This window comes from Balearica regulorum, chromosome 28 (assembly GCF_011004875.1).
Source record: "Balearica regulorum gibbericeps isolate bBalReg1 chromosome 28, bBalReg1.pri, whole genome shotgun sequence".
NCBI classification, from domain to species: domain Eukaryota; kingdom Metazoa; phylum Chordata; class Aves; order Gruiformes; family Gruidae; genus Balearica; species Balearica regulorum.
Genome location: NC_046211.1, coordinates 1,470,718 through 1,492,035, shown reverse-complemented (window position 1 = coordinate 1,492,035; position 21,318 = coordinate 1,470,718). Strand labels below are relative to the sequence as shown.

The following is a 21,318-nucleotide window of genomic DNA, read 5'->3' as shown; positions in this document are numbered from 1 at the left end:
GGGCTCAGGGTGACCTTCTCCAATGCAGTCCCTCAGCGTGGGCTCGTCCACGTCCCCAGGGGGCTAAGGGTCTCCTCCAGCTGCTCAGAAAGAGCTCTTTTCTGCAGGAACTGGGGACACACTCTGGTTTTTGTGCTTTACACGGACCTCGCATCTTGCTGTCCGGTTCCTCCAGACCAGCTCTCCCTCCCCAAACCCGACGCATCGCCCAGGGCGGCTTGTGCCAACCCACGAGCCGAGCTCAGGGAAGCTCCTATGTTTTGAGCTAAACATGCACTAAACCTCTTGCCCGAGCCAGCAAGGACAGTTCGAGGGGAAAGTCCAAGTTGCTCGGAGGCAGCGCTGAGCTGTTTTGCTCAGACTTTTCAAAAAAAAAAAAAAAGAAAAAAAAAATGCCTCTCAGGGCTGAGTCGTACCGTGGAAAATCCCACGGAGCTGGAGGAAGACGTGAGTCACCCAGCTGCCCGCTAACCCTCGGCACACACAACCCTGCTGATGCACAACACGGCTTTGGAAAAGTTTTTATTGAAAGCCCTGCCACCATGCCGTGGGCAGCGGGGGGTCACTTCTTGCGAGGCTGCTTGGTGGGACCATCCTTGAAGAACTCGTTGAAGCCCATGGTGATGCAGGCCAGGAAGCAGACGTACTCCTTAAAGTCCACCTCGCTGTCCTTGTCGTGGTCCAGGTCGTTCATGAGCCTCCTGAACTCCGCTTCATCCATTTGTTTCTGCAAGGAGGGGTGGGGGGGACAATGCGGTGGGGTTAAGTGGTTTTGGGGCACATGGATGAGCGAGATGCTTTCCCGTCCAACCCTGCTGCTTGCAAAGAAGGAAGTAAAAAGCCTGGGCTTCCCTCCCCCTGCCTTGAAGGAGGGTTTTCTCTTTGTCTTTGGAAGGAAGTGGCCTTTAGAAACACACCTGGCTTACCTGTGATCTGGGGCGTGCTGGCACGGCTACAGCAGCTGTGCCTCTCAGCCATGAAAAAGTTTGGTTTAAAAAAAAATTCTTCTCCCTCCTCCCAATCTTAAACCACAAACCAGAAGGGGAAGTGGGAGTTAAAAAAGGATTAAAAAAAAAAAAAATGAAATCGGAGCACGATTTTCTTTGCCAATCAAAATATTTCTGTGGGTATAAGAAAGCCAAGTTTCCTTTTGGTCTGAGCATGCTCCAGCTCAGGTCCCCCTGCCCTTGTCCCTCCTTCTCCCCGGGTCTTGCCCTAAAGCACGAGATCTCAGCATCTCGCACGTGGGCTGCATCCATGGTGCGTGCTTTGGCGAAATTCAGAGACCACCTCGGCTCACCGTTGTTTGCACCATGCTTGACGGTTGGACTTGATGATCTTAGAGGTCTTTTCCAACCTTAAAGATTCTATGATTCTACATGGAAAGACCCGAGGATGGTTTGCTCCCGCCCCTACGACACCTCCCTCCAAGGATGCAAAGGGATGTGCTCCCCCCACGGCCACTTACGCTCCCAAAGACGGGTAGCTCCTTGTTGAGCAGCTCCTTGAGCTCCGCCTTGCTGAGTTTGTACTTGTCCCCTTCCTTCCCCGAGTACTTGTGGAAGGTGGTGACCATCACGGCCAGCGCCTGCTCCAGGGGATACGCCATCGCCAGCCTCCTGCGTGCCTGGAGGGCAGAGCACCGGGGATGGGGTCAAGGTGGGCTCGGGGTGACGACGGGGGTCTGTCTTCCCCACCCTGCCCAAATCAGTCCGTGATGCTGCAGAGGGGCGGCTGCAACCCCGACGCCTCTCAAGGAGATGTTTTGGGGTGCAGCGGCTGCCGGATGAATTGCAGCTGGAGAGCAAAGCTGTACAACGGGCAATGCACGAGGTGGGGGGGGGGAGCAGAGACTCACCGGGGTCGTCAAAGATCAGGTAGCAGCGAGGAACCGGGGTGCTGCAGCCGGAGTGCGATGGGCATTTATAGCCTGGCCAGGGTGGCACTGCCCAGCGCGCCCCACGCAGCCCCCTCGCCTCCAGGCTTTCCCAGCAGCTCCACGCAAGCGGTTTCGCCCACGCCTCATTTTTGCTTAACGAGCTGTGTGATCCCATTAGTGGGAGGTGAGTGGGTTTGGGTGCTGCTGGGATGAGCCGCCAGCCGTACTGGGGAGTCTGGGGTCTGAGGCACAAGTCAAGGGATGGGCGCAGGCACTGGGAAAGGCTGGGGCATCCCTTGGGGATCACCAGCCTACATCCCCCCTAAACCATCACTGCAGTGTCCCCCACACCGCCAGCTTCCTTGGTGGCCCTGATCTCCCCAAGACAGACGATCCCAAGCATTCCCATCCCCGTGACCCCAATGCAAACGAGCAGGATCCGCAGCAGGGCTGGAGAGGTGACAGCAGGTTTTTTTGATCCAAGGGCTGGGGCTCGATGCCGGCTGGTGGGGCCACAAGCCTTAGCGAAGAAGTCATTGCAGAGCACACCAAGACAGCCCAGGAGGACCACGTACTCCTTGAAGTCCATCGTGTTGCCCTTGTCCTCCAGGTCTTTCAGCAGCACTCACCCAGTTGTTCCTGGCACAGAGCATCACCAGGGTCAAGGATGGCACTCGCCGGCCGCGGCACAGGTAGGTAGGAACCACAATGGGTGGTTTTGGCAGATGGGGGAACCTGGTTCAGGGAGGAGTGAGCCCCTCCCTGACCCCCACATCTTCCCCAGTCGTGGGGAGAAACGTGAGGATGGTTGTGGGGCTCGGTCCCAGGTGTCCCCACGCTCACCCCCATGGAGCTGGGCAGCTCCTTGAGCTCGCCCTTGCTCAGCTGGTACTTGTCACCCTCCTTCCCGAGCGCTCATGGAAGGTGGCAATGCTGGAGGCCAGAGCTTGTTCCAGGGTGGTGGCCATCCTGGCAGGAGGCTGCTCCCGAGGGAGCGTCGGCATCGGGGAGGGTGCCTGGCTTTTCCTTGCATACCCCCAGTTACGTTTGCATTGCCACCCATCCGCAAGCACCCATTTGGTTTGGAGGGAGACAGGGTAAATCCTCATCTGGTAAAACCCAAGGTGGCCTGACCTCGAGCATCTCGAGGTGATTGCAGAGGAAACGTGTCTTCCTTCTCCCAGAGATCTGGCAGCTGGAGAGCACCGTGGGGGAACGTGTATTCCAGACATTTTCTGAAATCTTGCAAATCTTGGAGCATGTGGGAGCTCGAGGCTGGTGCACAGCCGGGGCTGGGTTAGCAGCTGGCACAGGATGCCCGGAGCTGATCCCGCTGGGGACACGAGGACAGGAGCGTGGGTTTGAGCTTCCTAAATTGGAGCCAGCCGCAGAGCCCAGCAGCCCCAGCCCTGTCCCGCAGCCCCGCGCCGTCCCTCTCCCCGCCTGCCATACGGTGCCGTGCAAACTGCCCCAGGGTCTTCCAGGAGGAGCACCCAGGGGTGCAGCTGCCGAGCGCACGGGCGCACAACCCACCCCCTGCCCACGCAGATTCCCACGTGCAACACTCTGCCTGACACACCGGTCCCCTGCACGCTGCAGCAACCTCTTCCGTGCATGTTCCCCATGCACCCGTGTTTGCTCCAAGCAGCTCCAGGGTGGGAAATAACATGACCAGTGTGGTCGCAGGGGCTGCAGCTGCTCAGAACCCCAACCCGGATGCCCGGGTCCTGCGGGGAAGCGTGCACAAGGCAGGGAACATCCTGAATTGTTTCCGTGCGCTGCAGCCGATCTGCATCTAGAAATGAGATGTTGGGGGCTGGTTGCCCCTCACCCCGAGGGTCCCTTCTGATCCTGAGAGTCTACCCCGGATCCCACCGGATCGCTGGGATCCCACGCGAGTGGCCAGGCGCAGCGCCCAGCCAAGCCCCGCTCACCCCGTAAACAGCGGCGTGAGTCACGAGCCCTGCCCTCGCCGGAGGGATTCCTCCTCCATGACTCAGCCGTAGCCCTGCCCGGCTGCGTCGTCTCCCACGGAGGGCACCCCCAGTTTGCCCGTGAACCCCGGTGCTACGGGGCAGGGGAAGGTGGGCTGCATGGGCAGGGGGACGGGCAGGAGGCAGGAGCCAGCGATGCTCCTGCATCGGGGAGGGGGGCAGCAGGGTCAGCAAGGGGGGCTGGCCAGAAGGGGATGGGGGTCCCGTCTCCAAGATGCTTACATCCCCCCTCGTTGTGGGAGTGGGGGTCGCGGGGGGCCACCGCCATGCCAGCAGGCCCAGGGCCAGGTCCCCTCCCAGTGGAAAATCCCCAGCAGGCGCCATGGCTGCCGACTCGGGCTGTTGGCCAGCCCCGTGGGCGTCACAGGGCGCCACGAGCCCGGCTGCAGCACGCTCCCCGCCAAGCACTGCGGGCCCGGGGTGTCCCGGCACGCACATGGGGACGGCAGAGCTTTTCCCCTTCCCCATCCCGGGTGGGGAGCGTGCAATGCACCGAGATGCAGCACGGGAATCGGGGTCCCCCGGAAACACCCCGGGGTTAGGGCGGCCATGCCCTTGTGGTGCACAGATGGGGGGGTGGCTGCAGTCCCAGGCTGCTGGGGACCCCATGTGGGGACGTGGAGGGGGTCCCCCCTGGGACGTGCGGCAGCGGCATCTGCACCCGGTGCCCCAGGCAGCGGCGTGGGGTGCTGCGGGGCCGGTGGGGTGCTGGGAGGCCACGGTGTCTGCTGACACCTCGTGGTGGCTCCATCAGCCCCAGGGAGCCCATCCCTGCGAGGCCGGAGGGCTGGGACGGGCGTTATCGCCGTGATTTCGTGGGTGACGAGGGACCGGGCAGACCCCCCCCCCCCGCCCCTCCCGCAGCCCCCCACAGCCCCTCGGTGCGTGCGTGCTGCAGGGCAGCCTCCGGGAAGGCAGAGCCTCAGCATCACCCGCTGCTCCTCCAAACTTTATTGCTGCAATAAATAACCACGGCGGTGTTGCCCGGACAGGACCGCGCCACTTCCCGAGCCTGAAGGACCGGAGCACCAGGCAGTGCAGGCAGGGCAGACCCTTCACCAGCTTGGGCAGGAGGAAAGGCACCCTTTTCCCAAAAAGGCACCCTCCCCCCCGACTTTGAGGGAGAGCTCCAAGGGGAGAGGGGGTCCTGATCGTGATAGGGTTTCTGCCAGCAGGGCCATGCCCCAGAGGTCTGAGAACAGACAGAATTCATGTCCTAGATGAGGGGAAGCCTTCCCCTTTGCTTCTTGCCCAGCAGCCCAGCAAGGACAGGGCTTGCGGAAGAGGATGAGGGCAGGGATGGCATGGTGTGGGGCAATGAAGAGCCCCCCGAGGCTGCGATGGCCTCGCACCCCCCCCCAGCTCCCACCCGCAGGGTCTTCCCGCCCCGATTGCACCCTGGCATGGCTCGATCGGCAAAGCCGTGGGAGACCGGGGTGCCCCGGGGCAAGCTGGGGCTCGGGGCAGGGCTCGGCAGCAGGAGAGGCGAGAAGCGGGGAGCCGCGGAGAAGCAGGGGCTTGAGCCCGGGGGTGCTGAGCCCCACGGAGGGTCCGGATGCAGCCGGCTACTTGGTGTGCTTGACGCTCTGCTCCTGCTGACGGATGATTTGGGCAATGGGGCTGGCGATGCCGCCTATCAAGGTCCAGTACTCCTCGAAGCTGATGCGGCCGTCTTTGTTCTCGTCCAGGTCGCAGATGAGCTTGTCGGCCGCTCGCCGGTTCCCGGTGTCCTGGGGGAGAAAGCGGAGCCGCTCAGAGCGGGGCAGCCGGGAAAAGCGGGGTGCAGGGTGAAGGGGACCCCACACAAACGTGAGGAGTTTGTTCCCCCGGCCCCGTGCGCCCCGGCCTCACCGTCAGCATGTGGTTGAGCTCACAGCTCAGCATCTTGCGGAAATCCTTCTTGCTGATGCGCCGCGGCTTCTTGCAGCAGCAGCAGCGGCTCGAGTACTTGTCAAAGTTGTTCACCAGCACCTGCACAGCCCACTCCAGCTCCGTGCATTCTGCCATCGCTGCCTGCAGTCACCTGCAGAGACGGGGCGGGGGGGGGGTTCAAGGATGGGGACCGTGGGACCCTCCACGTGCCCATGCTGGAGGATGGGGAGGGGGGTGGAAGGGCAGGTGCCATCACTCGGAGCACGCACTGGGGGGTCTCCACTGCCGCCAGTCCTGGGATCACCGCCAGACCCCAGGCAGGCCAAGAGCAGCCTCCATGGAAAGGCAAAAAAAAACCCGGCGCTGCCGATGTGCGGGGTGCTCGTCTTCCCACATCGCTGTTCATATATAATCGCCCCAAAAATCCACTATGCCACCTGTCCCAGCTCCGCCACAGCACCCACCCCACGCCAGCCGCCCCACCTGCCCCCCTCCCCCGGGGCGGCCACCCCCGTGTGTGGGACGGGACGGCAATTATGGCGCTGGGGCCGCGGGGCTCCGCAGCACCAAGGCTGCGGCCGCCGGTTCCCAGGGCTCATTAGGGAGGAATGGGGCTGGGAGCCGTGCGGCGGTGGCGGCGGGACGAGGGCAGGAATTACCAGCCAGCCCTCCTCTTGCTTCATGGCTCTGGGAACACCCCGGCGGGGCAGGTCCAGACCTGCCCAAGCCCCTCCACGAGACCAGCCAAGGGCCTCCCCCATACCCCGGGGTCCGATCCTGCCTGCTCGCTTGATATCTGGCGTCTCCCTCCTCCGTACGCGGTCCTGAGGCTGTCCCAAGCCAGGAAGCTCCTTCCTATGGATGCACCCAACAGGATGGTCCCTGTCACGGGGTCCGACATCCGCATCCCGGGCAGGATGCAGGCAGGCAGGGAGGGAAACTGCGTCACCTTGTCCAGCCTTGGCTCTTTCCTGCCCCGTCAGTGGCAGGGAGTGGGGCGAGCTGGAGCGTGCTGCTCCTCATTTCTCTGGAGCCATGCTGATTTACACCAGCCCGGGGTGCAACGCCAACCGTCACAGCAGCGGTGGCCACACGGATCTTGGAGGAAGCCGACGGGGTGGCACGCGTGGAGCCCTGAGGGGTGTCCCAGCACGGTCCCCCAGCGTGGGGGCATCGTCCAGGAGGGTGTCTGCAGTCTGGCTGCTCCCCGGGAGCCCGCGGGACCTGCCTGCTGCCCCAGACTTGGCTCCCATCCCCTCTCTCTTTGCGCTGATCGTCCCCAATCCAGCACCAGGCCGAGCACTTCGGTACATCGGGGTGGTGACGAGAGACACGAGGCTCAGCCCCGGGCTCCCCACGCTCTCCTGCCCGTCCCTGCATGCCTTGGCGAGGCTGGGTGCCCTCCTGCACAACCCGCGTCCCCACGGGAGCCTTCGCTGTGCCACAGTGCCGCGGCCCAGGGCCACCCCGTGCCAGGACCAGCGACCATCCCCGGCTTGCAGGGTGCTGGGCACCAGGGTGGCTTTCAAACAGTCCCAGCGCTGGCCGGCGGTCCCGCCACGAGCTGTGGCAAGAGCCGCTCAACAAAGACCTCCGGCTCCGGCCCTTCCTCATCCCGGGCCATTAATTGCCAGCAAAAGGTAATCAATCAGCATCAACTGGACAAATGTACCCTCCACGCACCCACCCTCTGCACCCGCTGGGGTCCCCACACGCAGACCCCACGCCGGTGTCGCCGGTCCCCCGCCATCAGCACCCAGCCCATCCTCGGGGCATCATGGCTGCTGCTTCGCCGCTGACTCACGGCACCAGCCCATCCGCCACAGCGCAGCCTTTATGGCCCTGCTGTCGCCCGCGCCGTGGCACACCACGTGTCCCCGGGGCCAGCCTGGGGCATGGGGACGATGTCACCGCGGTGGGACGCGGGGATGCCGGCACGGCTGCGGCAGGGCTGGGCGCCGGGTAGGCGGGATGGGCAGGATGGGGCTTGCTGGCTGCTCCGCTCCTGCCGCCGCAGTCCCCCCTCTTTTTTCACCTCTCCTTCTCCTTCCTCGCGCACTCACCAGCACCGGTGCCCAGAGCCAGGACCCGCAGCCGGGCACAGCCCCGGTGCTCCCTGCCCACGGCCCCGGCATCGCTGCAGGCAAAGCCGGGGAGCAATGCCCCTTTTCCAGGGGCTGGACCCCACTGGCACCCCCACGTGCCGGGCTCTCCGTAGGCAGTGGAGGTCGATGGGTGCTGCTGAGCCCCGTGCCGGACCACCCACCCCCCAGCCCGATTCCCCCCCTCCGGTGCTCCCCCGGCATCCGGCGGGTCCCCTCCACTGCAGCCCCACGCGCGCGGTGCTGCCGAAGGGCTCGGGGGATTTCCACCACCCAACCTGCAGCGGCACGTCCCAGAACAGCTCCTGGAGGAATGTTCACCCCAATGGTCCCGATGCCGGCTTTCCTGTCCACAGCTCGGAGCCTCACCTGGCTCCGTCCGCGGGTCCCGCTGTGTCCGTCTGTCGCCGATTTGGTAGCACGGGCAGTGGGAGCCGATGACGCCCGCTTTCCTCTCACCTTGCACCCATCCCGCCGGGCCCAGACTGGCTTTTAAAGAGGCTCCCGCCCCTCCCTGACGTTCCCAGGGCGTTCCAGGGCTGGGGCTTACCTGGGAAATGGCTCTCCTGCGATTGCAACATCTGGACGGGTCGGTGCGAGCGGGGGACCCACGGCGGGGGCCGCTCTGCACGTGGCCGTGGCCATGGGGTGATAGCAGGCAGGGATTTGGGGACGACCCCAAAAGACCCCACCGTCTGGAAAGGGTGGTGGGCTCCCGGCAGCGGTGGTTTACCGGACATGGTGCAACTCCAGCCTAATCGCAGGGTTTGCAAACCTGACACCGTCCAGCCACGCACCGGCTAAAAACCCGGCTCCTCCATCCCACGGCACATCCCTGCTGCCCACCCTGCTCCAAACCGCCCCGCCGGCGAGGCCGGCCGATCGGATCCGGCGTGGCACAGGACCTGTCCGGCAAGGTGGGGGTGGGGGGGCATTGTTTATTTGAACCAAAACCACTCGTTCTCAAGGGCGAAAGGGGCTGGCACAGGTCTCTGGGGCCCTGGAAGCACAAGCACCGGCTCCGAGCAGGGCCGTATCCAGCTCTCAGCCATCTCTAGACACACCGGGACAGATAAGGCTCCTCTCAGCTGGTAGCTGTGCTTGTAAAGTCACATCCGTAATTAATTGTCCCAGCAAATTGTACCCCTGCGTGTCTACCAGAGCAATGGTGCAGCGATTTGATGCCAAGATTAGATACGGGCGTTATTGGGAGCTGCGTATGCGAAGTAGGAGGTGATGTGTTACAGGCAGCAGCCAGAGGATCTTTGGGAGTCCCGTCCCGGAAAAAAACGACATGTGTCATCCCGGCTGTCCGCTGGTTTCTTCCTAATCTCGGTTGAGAGGAAGCAAACCCATTCTCGGCCGAGATGCTCCAGTGTCGTTGATGCAACATCCCAGGAGGGTGGGAATCCCTCCCGGACCCTGCAGGCAAACAGCTCACCTCTGAATCATGGGCTTTCATTATTCTCCTGTGCCTGGCAGATGTCACAACCACATCCAGGCCCTTATTTTTACAAGGCATCCAGGGCGTGTGCGTGCGCTCGGAGCAGCCACGTACCATCCAAACCCATCGTAAGACAGTTCCCAGCTATTCTGGTCGCCCCGATGATTTTGGTCTCTCCCCTGGTCCCCACTAGTTCTGGGTCTGGAGGGTCGGGAGCACTTTTTGGCTTCTCATGGACAAGCTCTGCCCCACGGGACTCTTTGCAGAGGGCGGGGGGGACGCTGAGCCCCGGCTTTGGGGGTCTTTGGTGACCGCCGCGATGGGTACCCTGGAGCCACCGCTCCGCACGCGGCGCCCGCCCCGGCACGGACAAATGCGTTTCTCGGCATTTCCACCAGCGCGGTGCCATACCCTCACGGTCGGCGCTGACTCACGGAGGGGCTGAGCTGTTCCTACCACCTCCGAGGACTTTCCAGATACAACAGATACTTATCAAGGATGGCTCATGCCGCAGGAATTGCTGTCCTCCCGACAGCGCACCGTCACGCCGAGGGGACGGTCACCAAACCAGAAGCAGGACCCAGGAGTTCCCCACTCCCACGGCACGTTCCCAGCCTGGTGTCCAGGAGAAGATCCAGGAGCCTCGGCTCCCCTTTCCCGCCCCCCCTTCCATCACCCCAACCATTTGACACATTTCCTGTCTCTAATTAAACGCACACCACACCTTTCTGCTTAATTTCCATGTATTTATTTCCAAGGCAGGAACAATAAATAGTCATTCTCATTGTGAAATCCACCCCAAGGTGAGAGGAGACAGAGGGTGGCCTGTGGCCGAGCCACGGTGTCGGTGCTGCCGCGCCGGCCCGGGAGGACCTGCCACCCCGGCCCAGCCTTGGGTTTCATCACATTTCTCTGGGGTTTGGTTTGGTTTGGTTCACCTTTTCCTTTTTTTTTTTTTTTTTCTCTCCTTCCTCCGCAGCACAGAGCCTTGCAAGGTGACGCAGGACCTGCCGAGGTGCCCGCACCCTGTCCGTTTTTGGGGTCCCCATCGTGGCTCTGGGGCTGCCCACGGGCTCCTCCGGGACACGGAGCTCAGCAGCAATGGAAAGTTGGGATAATCCGGCTCAGCAGGTGCCCAGCACCCTCTCAAGCCCATTTCTTCACCTTTTGTGCGCTCGGTGCCTGAGCTAATTGCTCCGTCCCAGCAAGCCACCGCTTTGTGGCATTTACTGTTTTCTAATTTGCTGTAATTACGCAGAAATCCCACAGTCTCCCCGCACGGGTGGGATCTTGCTGCTGGCCTCTCAGCTCCCGGGTCTTTCCGAGCGCAGGATTTCGGGGTGTCCTCTGAGCTCCCTCCAGCCCAGTGTGCAGCCACGTGCCCAGAGCCCTCGGAGCGCCCGGTTGTGGGGTCTGCTTGTGGGGTCCCTGCAACGGGGACCACCAGGTACAAGCGACCCCGGGAACTGGGCACATGCACGGCCCCGTGCACACCCTCAGCACCATGCACACCCAGAGCACCGCGCACACCCACAGTGCCCACCCACACCCACAGCACCATGGCCATCGCACCCACCCGCAGCACCCTGCAGCGGCCCCTGCATACGTGCAGCCCCGTGCACACCCACAGCCCCGTGCACACCCACAGCACCGTGCACACCCACAGCACCGTGCACACTTGCAGCATCCCGTGCACGCCCGCAGCATCCCTTGCACCCTCACACCTTGCACTGGGACCAGTGGGACTGTGCAACCCAGCAGCGAGTGATGCTCAGAGCCGCGATCGCTGCAGCCCCATCCCTCCCTGCTCCCCGCTTTCCCTCTCCCACGAAGGACAAACGAGGTCACCCCATCCTGGCTGGGTTTGTGGGTTTTTTTCCCAGTATTTTCCTTTATTAATTTATACAAAAATGGTTGCAAGTGACGCAAGCCGATAACAACCCGCCACCGTCCCAGCCCCGAGCCCAACCGCCAGCCAGGGGCCAGCATCCCTGGAGAGGGGCAGGTGGGGGAGCCCTGGCATAGCACCCCAAAATCTGGGCAGGCACAGGGCACCCGCGGTCCCTGCACCAGGGGAAGAGCAGAGAATATGCCCAGGCCACGAACAGCAACGTCGGGGCTGGCCCGGAGCCCGGGATACCCCCGAAGGTGCTCGAAGCACGAGGCAGAGCGGTGGCAAAGGGGGTCCCATTGGGTGGCGGGACGTGGGGCCGGGGGGGAACGAGCCCACACATCCAAGGGCTTTTGGGGGAAAGGAGCCGAGTCTCTCTCGCTGCAATGCTCCGGGGCTGGGGGATCTGCAACCGGAGAGTTTTCGGGGCCGGAGGTGGGACAACCCTGGGGGTAAAGGCTCTGGAGCAAAGGATGGAGAAAGACAGCTCCGGAGCCGGGGCCAGGAACCCCCTTGCCACCTCCCTCCTGCCTCGGCACGGGCCGGAGCTGGGGATGGGAAGGGAAGTTTCCTGACAGGAAGGAGAGACGAGAGAGGGCAGGGATGGAGCCGGGGAGGGGGATCCCTCAGCCCCAGCTGGGGACGTGGGGAGGAGAGACGAGCCCCGGCAGGAGCGATGCTGCGTTTTCCCAGGCGCATCCCACCGGGACCAGCAGCCTCTCGTGCTTCTCGGTGCAGAGCCTGAGGCCTCGGGCGCCTTCCCGTCCCCCACCACCCTCTACTTCCTCCGGCAGCCCTTGGCCGCATCCCCCATCATGTCCCAGTACTCTCCGAACTCCAGCTTGGCCTCGTCAGGGTCTCCCATGCATTCGATCTTCTCCTCCAGTGGTCCAACACACTGCAGCAGGGGCAGAAAAAGCATCGGGGTGATGGGGCTGCAGGGTCCCGCAGGCAGCCCGTGCCCACCCCAGCTCCCCCTGCCCACCCCCGGGCTCTGCCCTCACCTTCCCCAGGTGGGGCAGCTTCTGCACCACCAGCTCCTGCATCTCGTTGGGCGTTAGGTACTCCTTCTGCCCCTTCACCGCGTAGCAGTGGAACTGGTTGATGACGGTCTCGATGGCCCGCTCCACGTCAGTGAGCTCCTGGCAGTCCTGTGCGGGTGGGAGAGAGGGGTGAGCACCGGTGGGACACCTGCCCGGATGGATGGGACATCCCCCAGATGGACAGGACAAGCCCCTGAGTAGATGGGACACCCCCCTGAGCAGATGTGCCAGTGCCCTCTGCAGATGTTCAACCCCTCTGCAATGATGCCATCAACCTCCTTATCAACATGCTACCCCTCCGTAGAGATGCGAGACCCCCTCTACAGATGTGAGACCTCACTGTACAGACATGAGACCCCCCGTACAGATGCAAGACCACTCTATACAGATGAGACCGCTCCATACGGACGTGAGACCACTCCATACGGACGTGAAACCCCACCGTACAGATGTGAGAACCCACCATACACGTGAGAACCCACCATACAGATGTGAGAACCCGCCATACAGATGTTGCATCCCTCCATACAGACTCTGCCCGGCTGCAATACCCCCCTACAGCTGCCATACCCCTCCACTTCGATATGACACCCCTCCCCACAGGCATGTCACCCCCTGTCTCTGCTTGCCCGGACTTCTCCCTGCCCGGGGCCAGCGAGGCTCAGCCACCCCGGCGTCTCCGGGTGCTACACCCACGGCGCTCAGGGGCCGCCGTGGCCGTCCGGACTGGTTCTTCCTCTCCTTTGCACAAGCGGTGGATGGCGGCATGAGTCAGTGCCCGGGACGACTCGGGCGCCTGCCGGGATGGGGCTCGGTGACAGCGGGAGCCCCTCTCCCTCCCCGTCGGGGCTGCGGACCCCTTCTCCAGCAAGGTGGGGGGCACAGCCCGGCCCGACCCACGCGCCCGGCTCCCCGGCCACTCTTGCTAATTAGCCAAAGCTGCGTTTGAAGGGAAACGATGGTGATTCACTTGGCATCTGCGGTTTCCCCTTGAAATACTATTAAACCACATCAGGCGATGCCCATTAGGAAGAACCCAACAATCTTCAGAACCTCAGCCTGGCACCCCGGCTCAGCCGGCTGGGGCCGAATCCTCCGCAGGTGCAAAGGGGGTGCGGGGTGGGCACCTCCCGTTTGAAAGCTGAGGAAAACAGGAGACTTTCTGCCGTTGGGCATCCTTGGAGAGGTTGCAAGTAGCAAGCACAGCTCCCAAAGATGAGTCCACAGGAGCTGGAGAAGGCTGCCTGATTCCCTGAGCTTTCAAGCGGCTCCAAGTCTGCAGCACCAACCAGGTCCCCGTGCCCAGCACCGGAGCAGCGTCGCTGAACGCCAAATCAGCCTCCTGGCTCCTCCGCTGGAGCCTGGCTCCAGGATGGGGCTGGCCCGGCCGCGCTGCTTTGAGTCACCCCATGCCCAGGGCTGCGCTCCAAGGGATGGGGCCGTGCAGGGTCACCCCTGCGCCCCGCACCCCGTTGGGGGTCCCGGCCCTCCCGGTGCCGCAGCATCGTTCATGGACCTTGCGCTTCTTGCGGCAGTTGCACTGGCCCATGCTGGTTCTCGCAGGGTCTGTCGGTCCTCGGTGGCAGCAGCGGTGGGTCTGTCCTCTCCGGCGGGGTCTTGGGGAGCTGGCGGGGGGAAGAAAGCCAGGCTCAGCTCTCGGCTTGGGGGTAGTTCCCCCTCCTTCGGCACCGGGACTGAGAGCAGGGCGAGGAAGGAGTGCCGGGATGCGGTGAGCTGCCGGGACACGTCCCGGCGGCAGGAGCATCCCTGCCCCGGCAGCAAGTCGTGGCAGAGCCGAGCGTGGGAGCGGGAAGGGGAGGGGTGCAGAGGGGTGGCGGGACCCCTGGGTGCAGACCCCCATCCCGCGGTGGCGAATGGGCCACTTACCTGCTCCACGGACTCTCCTGGGTCTGCACGGGCTGCGGCGCGATGGGGTTTTATACCACGGGGAGGTGTGAGTGGGAGCTCCCTGCGCGCCGCCAGCTGCGGTGTGGTGCAAGGCGTCTCATTTCGGAGCCTGGCTCGGGGCCAGCGTGGGGCCGGGAAACGCCTCCTTCCCGGCCACACCGACAGCTCCCCATCCAGCCCGGCACGGCACAACCGCGCGGCACCGCGTGGGAACAGCTGCCCGGGCACCGGGCCCTGGCCGGCTCCGGGAACGGGTCACCCTATGGCAGGGATTTCACCATTTCCCAGCAGCGATGGGATCTGGGAGCTGAATGCCGGAGATGGGAGCTCGGTTGAGGGTGCTGAGCCGGGGATGACACGCTGCGCCGGCGGATGCGTCCCCCATCCCGTGCCACCCAAGACCCCGGAGATGACGGGCGTCGATGCCCTGGAGGTGGCGGCTACCACAGCATCGCTGCCGGAGATGCTCCCGAGCCCCACCCTGGTCCCGGCCACATCTCTGCCACCCATCGGGGTTGTGCTAAGCACCCCCACAGCCCCAGCAGGAAGGCGTTTGTGGGGTGCAGGATGGCATCTCGCAAGCCAGACCAGCACCAGGGTGATTTGGGAACGGCCCCCATCCATCACAGGTTCCCCGCAGCAGCCACCCCGGGGCAGAGTGAGCCCCGACCCACCCAGGCTGGTGCCCAGGCAGATGCAGGCAGGGGAGGAGATGGGCTGCCCAAATCGGGAGCCCCCCGCTAAGAACAGCAGCGATGCTCGGGCTCAGGGAAACCTTTTTTATTAGCTCCACATCAGCCGGGTTTCCCCACCAGCCCCCTCACTTCTTCCCCGCTTTCTCCCTCCGCATGGCCTTCGCCAGCTCCCCGATCAGCCGCCAGTACTCGCCGAATTTCAGCTCCTCGTCGTTGTTCACATCCAGCTCGCTCATCTTCTCCTCCAGGGAGGGGACATCCTGCGTGGGGGGGGGGACACGACAGGGGAGGTTCGGCCACGTCCCGGTCCCCGGTGAGCAGGACGGGGATGCGGAGGAGTAGGGGCTGCCGCTCGCTCTTACTCACAAATCCCAGGGTACCGGGAGCAGCCCCCAGCTTGGAGGGGGGGGACCCGTGGAGATCCAGCCGCCCCCTCCCCACACATGCTGCCCCTCCCTCACCTTCATCAGGTTGGGCAGCTGGAGCTGGATGAGCTCCTTGAACTCGCCAGCCGTCAGCGTGCCCTTCTTGCCCTCCTTCCCGGCGTAGGTGAAGAAGACGGTGACGATCTTCTCGATGGCCGTCTCCAGCTCGGTCAGCTCGCCCGTGGCCATGGCGTCGGGACACAGCAGCAGCCCCGGGGCTGCAGGGAGAGGAGCCGAGAGGGGGTCGGAAGCGGAGGCGATGCCCGGGGTGCGTCGGGAGAAGGGGACCCCGACCTAGGGTGCAGCGAGTCTGCAAGGTCTCAGCTCAGCTCTGGGTGTTGCCCCTCTGCTCCCCAGGGACCGAGCGCTTCAGCCAGGCGCGGGGAGGGGAGCAGAGCGGTTTGGTGGCACAAGCACCGTGCACGCAGCCGGGACGGTGGCGACATCAGGAAAGGGACGGGGGGACGGCGGGGGTCCCCAGCGCCGCTCTCGTCCTGCGAGACGCGGTGGCCGGGGTGGGGCCGGCGCTGCGGGCAGCGATTCCTTACTTACCCCCCTCACCCGCAGGCAGAGAGCTGCAGGCAGGTCTCGACCCTCTGGGAGGTTTTAAACCCCGCGCCGCAGGAGGGGAGAGCGCAGCACTTTGTCCCCGCTGCCACGGTGTTGGGTTTCCTGTTGCAGCCGGACGGACGTACAGACCACCCCTGGGCGCGGAGACGTCCTCCTCTCCTCCCTCCCCGTGCGGGCAGCTCACCAAATTCAGCGTTCGGCCATGCTGGTGCGAACCTGCCCTGGCTTCCGCGGCGCGGCACGGGCTCTGCCGCTGCGGGGATGCTCCGGTGGGGAGCAGGATGGGACCACGGGGCAGAGGGGAGGGATGCGGGAGGATGGAGCATGTTTGCTCCAGTACTCGCTGGGCTGGAGCATCACCCGGACCTTTCGGGGGGTGCAGGGCAGGTCTCGCCCCCAAACGCATCCCCGCAGGGACGGGGTCGCGCTGGGGATGGCGACGTGGCCCCCAGCGCCCCGCTCACGTCCCGCCATGCCTCGACGCGGTGGCTCGTCCCAGCCCGTCATCCAGCGGCGTTGCGGACCCGGGGCCGGGCTCGACCCACACCAAGTGAGAGTTGTGACTCAGCCGCCTGCTGACATCATCCCTATTAATAGTGGGCTTTGTAAAAATTAATTAATCCAAATTAATTAGGGGGTTGGAACTGCCCGAGCGTTCCCCTTTAATCATCGTGTATTTATAACATGGCAGCCCTGGCAGGTTTCCACCCAGGAGACGGAGCAGCTCTGTGCCGCGGCACTGCCGTTCCCACAGGGCCCCCGAGCCGCGTCCCACACCCCGGACCCGAAAAACCCCGCGTGGTGCCCGCGGCACAGGCCCGGGGAGAGGCGGTGGGGACGCCGGGGGCAGTGGCGCGGGATGGGGCGGGTGACGTTGGGGACTGTCTCTGCCCGGAGCGTGGCAGGGCCGTCCCTGATGGCCAGCCGCGCCATCCCTGTGCGCCACGGGGGCTGTGTCCCGGCGTCCCCACGGCAGCGTGACACCGAGCGCGACGGGGAGCGAGGCCGGGGCCAGAAGTCCCCCCCACCGGGATAGCACATGGGAGTGGGGTCCCAGCCTGGGGACCCCCCACCAGCAGTGTTTTGGGTACCCAGAGCAGGGAGGTCCCCGGCGCAGTGCCACCGTCACCAGCCCTGCAGTTTCTGCTGAGCCCTGACGCACTCACTCCACCTCTCCACGAGTACGGGGTGGCTCCGGCCAGCACCGGGCACCCCGGTCCCCACCCCGCATCCGTCACACCAGCTCACGGGGGAGGAATTGGCTTCCTGCAGCCCCATCCGGCCCGGTCCCCTCCCCGGGGTGACGGGGGGGACGGGGACGGGACTTCCGCCGAGCCCCACGTCAGGGGACCGAGATGGTCTCTTGGGAAACCACCGGGATGAGTCAGGCTCGGCCGGGACAGGGACAGGTTTGGGGTGAATCACCAGCCCCAAGAGCCAGGCGGGCCCGTGACTCGCCGCCCCTGGAATTCGGGGTGCCGGGATGGGACGAGGAGGCAACAGGCGCTGCAGCGGCCCCGCGACAGGATGCGGCCAAATCACTGGTGGCGGGAGAAACGGCACCTCCCGGCCGAGCCCGGGGTCCCCGCTCGGGGCCGTCCCCATGGGCAGGGAGCAGTGACCCGGCCTCGGGGACCCCGGTGCTACCGGGAGGGAGCAGAGCATCACCGGACCCCGTGTGCCGGGGCAAGAGCTCGTGGTTGGGGTGCGGGTGCACCCCAGGGGGGTTGTGTCCTGGTGTCGTCCCCAACCTGTCTTGGCTCTACCAGGGACGGTCACTGCCACCACCGCGAGTGCCAGCCCGGCAGCAGTCCTCACCAGCCCACCGCGCGTGTCGGGGCTGGTTGGAGGGGAGCGCGGTTATCTGAGGATGCAGAACCGGGTGCCCGGTGCCACGGCGATGCCCCCAGCATGGAGGGTGCCCGGCAGCTCCCCCCCCCCTCCAAATCCCAGGGATGGAAAAGCCTCTTCCACGCTCCAGCGATGGGACAGAGAGAGACAAGATCGGCCCAGCCCCGGCACCAGCAACTGGAGCAACTGGTTTAGCTGGGTCAAAGTGGAGCACTGGGAGTCGCAGCGGCTGAAACCTGTTCCAAGATGTGTGTAAACCTCCTGGCATGTCCCTCGCTGCTCCCAGTTTGGTAAGAGCTCGTCCTGGGAATCTGCCAGCACGGACACGCCGGGCGTGCTCTCCCAACGGCCGGCACCGCAGCGGCAGGGAGCGGGGCCGCGGCACCCGGGGCCGACCCCTCCGGCGCCCGCGCCATGTCCCCGCGGCATCGGGGTTCACCTTTGGGTACCAGGCTCCAGCCAGTCCCACCGCTCGGGAAACGCCTGGCCCAATCCTGCTCTCCGGGGAGGTTTGGGGTTTAATAAGAATGGGGCAGAGCCCCTCTAAGCGCAGCCAGAGCCTTTGGGGAGCTCGGCAGAGCCGGGCGGTTGGACGCACCGGCCGTGCCGGTAGCCAGGGCCGCCTGGATCTGTGCCCATCGTGGGAACCGGGGTCAGGTTATTTTTAGGCTCAGGATCGGGCAGCGATGCCCATTCCCATCGCAGGCAGCTGCTGCCCGACTGGGCAGGCGACACGGCCCCGGGGGCCAGGCGTCCCCAGAAGGGGCAGCCAGATCCTGCCCGCTGCCGAACCACACCGGGGACAGTGGCACAGGGGCTCCGCTGCCGCCAGCCCCTGCGCGGACACCGCCGAGTGAGTGCCACCGGGGTCCTCTCCCGTTTCCCCCCGTCCCCGGGCTCCCCTCTCCGGGAGCTCACCAGCCCCGGGCCCCCCTCCCTGCCCCACACCAAAAATGAGAGCTGTGTCCTGCTGGGAAGGAGCTCAGTTCAGGACCCCCACTTCCATCTGGGACCCCCACCTCCAGCCAGGGACCCCCACTTCCACCCAGGACCCCCTTCACAGCCACCTCAGCTGCCCCCGGTGCAGGACAAGGGCTGGACCCCCAAGACCCTGCAAGTCACCCCAAACCCTCCAGCCCCCCCACGCACAAGGCAGGGTGGTGGGGCGGGGGGGGCCGGGCGGCAGGGCGGTTTTGGGGTCCCCAGGTTGGGGGGGGGGGGGTTGCCACACGGCCACGGCGCTTCCCAACCATGGGGACAGGAAGTGCGAGAGATGGAAACGGAGGGAGCAGGATATAATTAGCCCCAAATTAGGACTGGAATCCAGGATAAAGAGCCCGGCACCACCCGGCTCTTGCGAAAAGCCACCACGCCGTGCCGGCAGCTCCCGCCAGCCCCCCTGCGGTTGGGGGGGGCCCAAAAAGATGGGATGATCGCACCCACCTAAGTTTGGGGGCTCAACACCGCTGCTGTTCCCCCGGGGATGCCGGTGCCGGGGAGGCCGCGGCGGGTTCGGCCGTGCGGATGCGGGGCCGTAACGAGAGCCGCGGCGGGGCCAGGATTATCGGCATGGGCAATGCCAGCTCGGGAATCTGGTTTCTTGGCCGAGCCGTTGCTGGAGCAACCTCCGAGCTGGGATTGTGGGGCTTTTTTAATTTGACAAGAAGCCTTTCTTGTGTGCGAGGAGCGGGCGGCCCGGGCTGAGTCACCCGATAGCCCCCACCGGCTCCCCCCCGGCCCCGGCTGGCTCCCGTTGCGAGGCCGAGGACACCGGATACCCGCGCCTTATCAGCCTGGGGGAGGAGGGCTGGGGACAGATCCGGCACGGCACCGCGGCGCTGACAGATGGGGGATGCCGACGGACGCCGAGCGGGTGACGCCGTGGGGTCAGACCCCGGGCGCCGCGGTGCCACGGGGGCCACAGCTGTGAGCAGAGCCAGGGCCCGGCGCAGGATCTGACCCGGAGCCAGCCGGGGGGGTGGCCGCAGCGAGGGACCTCACAGCCCACCCCACACATCCCCATGTCCCCTGGCATCCCGGCTGCCCCACGGGGCCACGGTGGGGCCAGCATCACCCATGACGGTGACAAGGGACACCCGAGGTTTAGCACGGGGGGGGGGGAGGAACACGAAGCCCCCCAGAGTGACTCCCAGCATCGCTGCCCACCCCTCCCCTGCCCACCGCTGCCCCATAAGCACCGGTGGGGCTGGAAACGCTCCTCTGCATCACCCCGGGGCCGGCACGGGGTGAGCGGGGCCGTGGAGCACCACAGGTTTGGGCTCCCCTCATCCCGGCCCCCACAAAGGCAGCGTGGCACGGCCCGGCGGTGCCAGCCCGGCTGTCCAGCCCCGTTATCGGATCCTCCCGGAGGGGGCTTGGAGCTTATTTAACGTCTCCGGCCAGCCCAGCCCGGCACACTCGGAGCAGCGGGCGGGCGACGCGGCGGGGAGCTCAGGTGAGCGCAGGTCTCGGCTGGGACACGGGTGCCCTGCGAGGGGGGCAGGCGGCCGGGACCCCCTCCCAGAGGAGCACCCATCCAGCCCTGGGGAGCAGCGGGGTGACCCCAGACACCCCCCCCCCCTCCACTGCCAGCTCTCTGCCCAGTGCCAAGCGTTCGGGGTGGAGGCCACGACAAGCGACACTCCCCAGCGGGAGGCAGTGGAGGGGGGGGGGGAGGCTGCGATTTGGGGGTTGCCCCTCCGTAACGCGGCAGGTGCCCCCCCCGTAGCCAGAGCCATGGCGTCGCAGCTGGAAGGGGCCATGGAGACGCTCATCAACGTCTTCCACCATTACTCGGGCAAAGAGGGGGACAAGTACAAGCTGAGCAAGAAGGAGCTGAAGGAGCTGCTGCAGAGCGAGCTGGGCTGCTTCCTGGAGGTAGGGACCGGCCATGTTGGGGTGCGGGGGCCAGGGGGGCTCCCCCCTTTCCCTCCCATGCCCCGGGGCAGCAGCATCCCAGCGGGCTGCTGAGCCCCGGGGTCACCCTGTCACCCCCCGACACACGCAGACCCAGAAGGACACGGGTGCCGTGGAGAAGATCATGCAGGACCTGGATGAGAACGGCGACGGGGAGGTGGACTTCCAGGAGTACGTGGTCCTGGTGGCCACCCTCACCGTGGCCTGCAACACCTTCTTCTGGGACAACGCCTGACCCAGGCCGGTCCCCAACCTGCAGCAGCTAGCCGTGGTGTCCCCAAACCGCAGAGCCCCCCGCCAGCCCCCCCAGCTCACCCTCCGCTCCCCAGCACATCCAGGGGATCCCACTGGGATCCAGCTCCACAATAAAGGCACCGACCCAGCCAGAGGCGTGTTTTCAGCTCCTTCATTTCCAGGGTCGGGAGTTCTGCCCTGTCCCCCCTGCCAGTGCTCCCGGGGGAGCTTTCCCTCTCCTGAGCCACGGGGTCACGGGGGAAAAGCCACCCTGGGTCACCCCAATTGCCTGGAGACATCCCCGTCTCCACCCTGCTCCAGTTCCTCCATTGCACCCCGTGCCCCACCTTGCCCCAGAGCCCGACATCAAGCCCGAAAATCAGCCCGGGGGACAGCACAGCTGGGACGGGTGACCCCAGCCCTGCACTGGGGGGGTGGCTGGGGTGCAGGACACGGGGACACAAGGTGGGGGCACGAAGGGCCGGGGGGGTCGG

General features: G+C 65.2%; 5 protein-coding genes across 13 annotated transcripts; 1 reads left to right on the top strand and 4 right to left on the bottom strand.

Annotated features, from left to right (window-relative positions):
• Nucleotides 1–513: 513 nt before the first annotated feature.
• LOC104633620 (protein S100-A4) lies at nt 514–3,499 on the bottom strand. 4 transcript variants are annotated; one of them, XM_075737191.1, is made up of 4 exons: nt 3,445–3,474; nt 3,014–3,203; nt 1,469–1,627; nt 514–727 (listed from the first exon to the last, which is right to left on the bottom strand). In XM_075737191.1, the coding sequence occupies exons 2-4, from the start codon at nt 3,020–3,022 to the stop codon at nt 563–565; spliced, it is 333 nt and encodes a 110-aa protein (XP_075593306.1). In that variant the 5' UTR covers nt 3,023–3,203; nt 3,445–3,474; the 3' UTR covers nt 514–562. The 4 variants fall into 4 exon arrangements, with proteins under 4 accessions (XP_075593306.1, XP_075593307.1, XP_075593310.1 ...); XM_075737192.1 differs by lacking the exon at nt 3,014–3,203 and having other exon boundaries at nt 1,469–1,619; nt 3,443–3,499; XM_075737195.1 differs by lacking the exon at nt 3,445–3,474 and having other exon boundaries at nt 3,014–3,247.
• Nucleotides 3,500–4,811: 1,312 nt separating this feature from the next.
• S100A16 (S100 calcium binding protein A16) lies at nt 4,812–8,325 on the bottom strand. 2 transcript variants are annotated; one of them, XM_075737260.1, is made up of 4 exons: nt 8,217–8,232; nt 6,509–6,552; nt 5,725–5,896; nt 4,812–5,603 (listed from the first exon to the last, which is right to left on the bottom strand). In XM_075737260.1, the coding sequence occupies exons 3-4, from the start codon at nt 5,878–5,880 to the stop codon at nt 5,439–5,441; spliced, it is 321 nt and encodes a 106-aa protein (XP_075593375.1). In that variant the 5' UTR covers nt 5,881–5,896; nt 6,509–6,552; nt 8,217–8,232; the 3' UTR covers nt 4,812–5,438. The 2 variants fall into 2 exon arrangements, with proteins under 2 accessions (XP_075593375.1, XP_075593376.1); XM_075737261.1 differs by lacking the exon at nt 6,509–6,552 and having other exon boundaries at nt 8,217–8,325.
• A 2,861-nt stretch (nt 8,326–11,186) lies between these two features.
• On the bottom strand, nt 11,187–14,772 carry S100A14 (S100 calcium binding protein A14). 2 transcript variants are annotated; one of them, XM_075737239.1, is made up of 4 exons: nt 14,113–14,772; nt 13,742–13,850; nt 12,187–12,333; nt 11,187–12,080 (listed from the first exon to the last, which is right to left on the bottom strand). In XM_075737239.1, exons 2-4 carry the CDS (start codon nt 13,772–13,774, stop codon nt 11,961–11,963), a joined length of 300 nt encoding a protein of 99 aa, XP_075593354.1. In that variant the 5' UTR covers nt 13,775–13,850; nt 14,113–14,772; the 3' UTR covers nt 11,187–11,960. The 2 variants fall into 2 exon arrangements, with proteins under 2 accessions (XP_075593354.1, XP_075593353.1); XM_075737238.1 differs by having other exon boundaries at nt 13,742–14,772.
• A 126-nt stretch (nt 14,773–14,898) lies between these two features.
• Nucleotides 14,899–16,097, bottom strand: S100A13 (S100 calcium binding protein A13). Of its 3 annotated transcripts, none has more exons than XM_075737234.1 (3): nt 15,806–16,097; nt 15,290–15,471; nt 14,899–15,088 (listed from the first exon to the last, which is right to left on the bottom strand). In XM_075737234.1, the coding sequence occupies exons 2-3, from the start codon at nt 15,440–15,442 to the stop codon at nt 14,954–14,956; spliced, it is 288 nt and encodes a 95-aa protein (XP_075593349.1). In that variant the 5' UTR covers nt 15,443–15,471; nt 15,806–16,097; the 3' UTR covers nt 14,899–14,953. The 3 variants fall into 3 exon arrangements, with proteins under 3 accessions (XP_075593349.1, XP_075593350.1, XP_075593351.1); XM_075737235.1 differs by having other exon boundaries at nt 15,290–15,547; nt 15,806–15,939; XM_075737236.1 differs by having other exon boundaries at nt 15,290–15,563; nt 15,806–15,927.
• A 2,276-nt stretch (nt 16,098–18,373) lies between these two features.
• On the top strand, nt 18,374–20,978 carry S100A1 (S100 calcium binding protein A1). Of its 2 annotated transcripts, XM_075737265.1 has the most exons (4): nt 18,376–18,527; nt 20,078–20,129; nt 20,403–20,551; nt 20,682–20,978. In XM_075737265.1, the coding sequence occupies exons 3-4, from the start codon at nt 20,411–20,413 to the stop codon at nt 20,823–20,825; spliced, it is 285 nt and encodes a 94-aa protein (XP_075593380.1). In that variant the 5' UTR covers nt 18,376–18,527; nt 20,078–20,129; nt 20,403–20,410; the 3' UTR covers nt 20,826–20,978. The 2 variants fall into 2 exon arrangements, with proteins under 2 accessions (XP_075593379.1, XP_075593380.1); XM_075737264.1 differs by lacking the exon at nt 20,078–20,129 and having other exon boundaries at nt 18,374–18,527.
• Nucleotides 20,979–21,318: the final 340 nt, after the last annotated feature.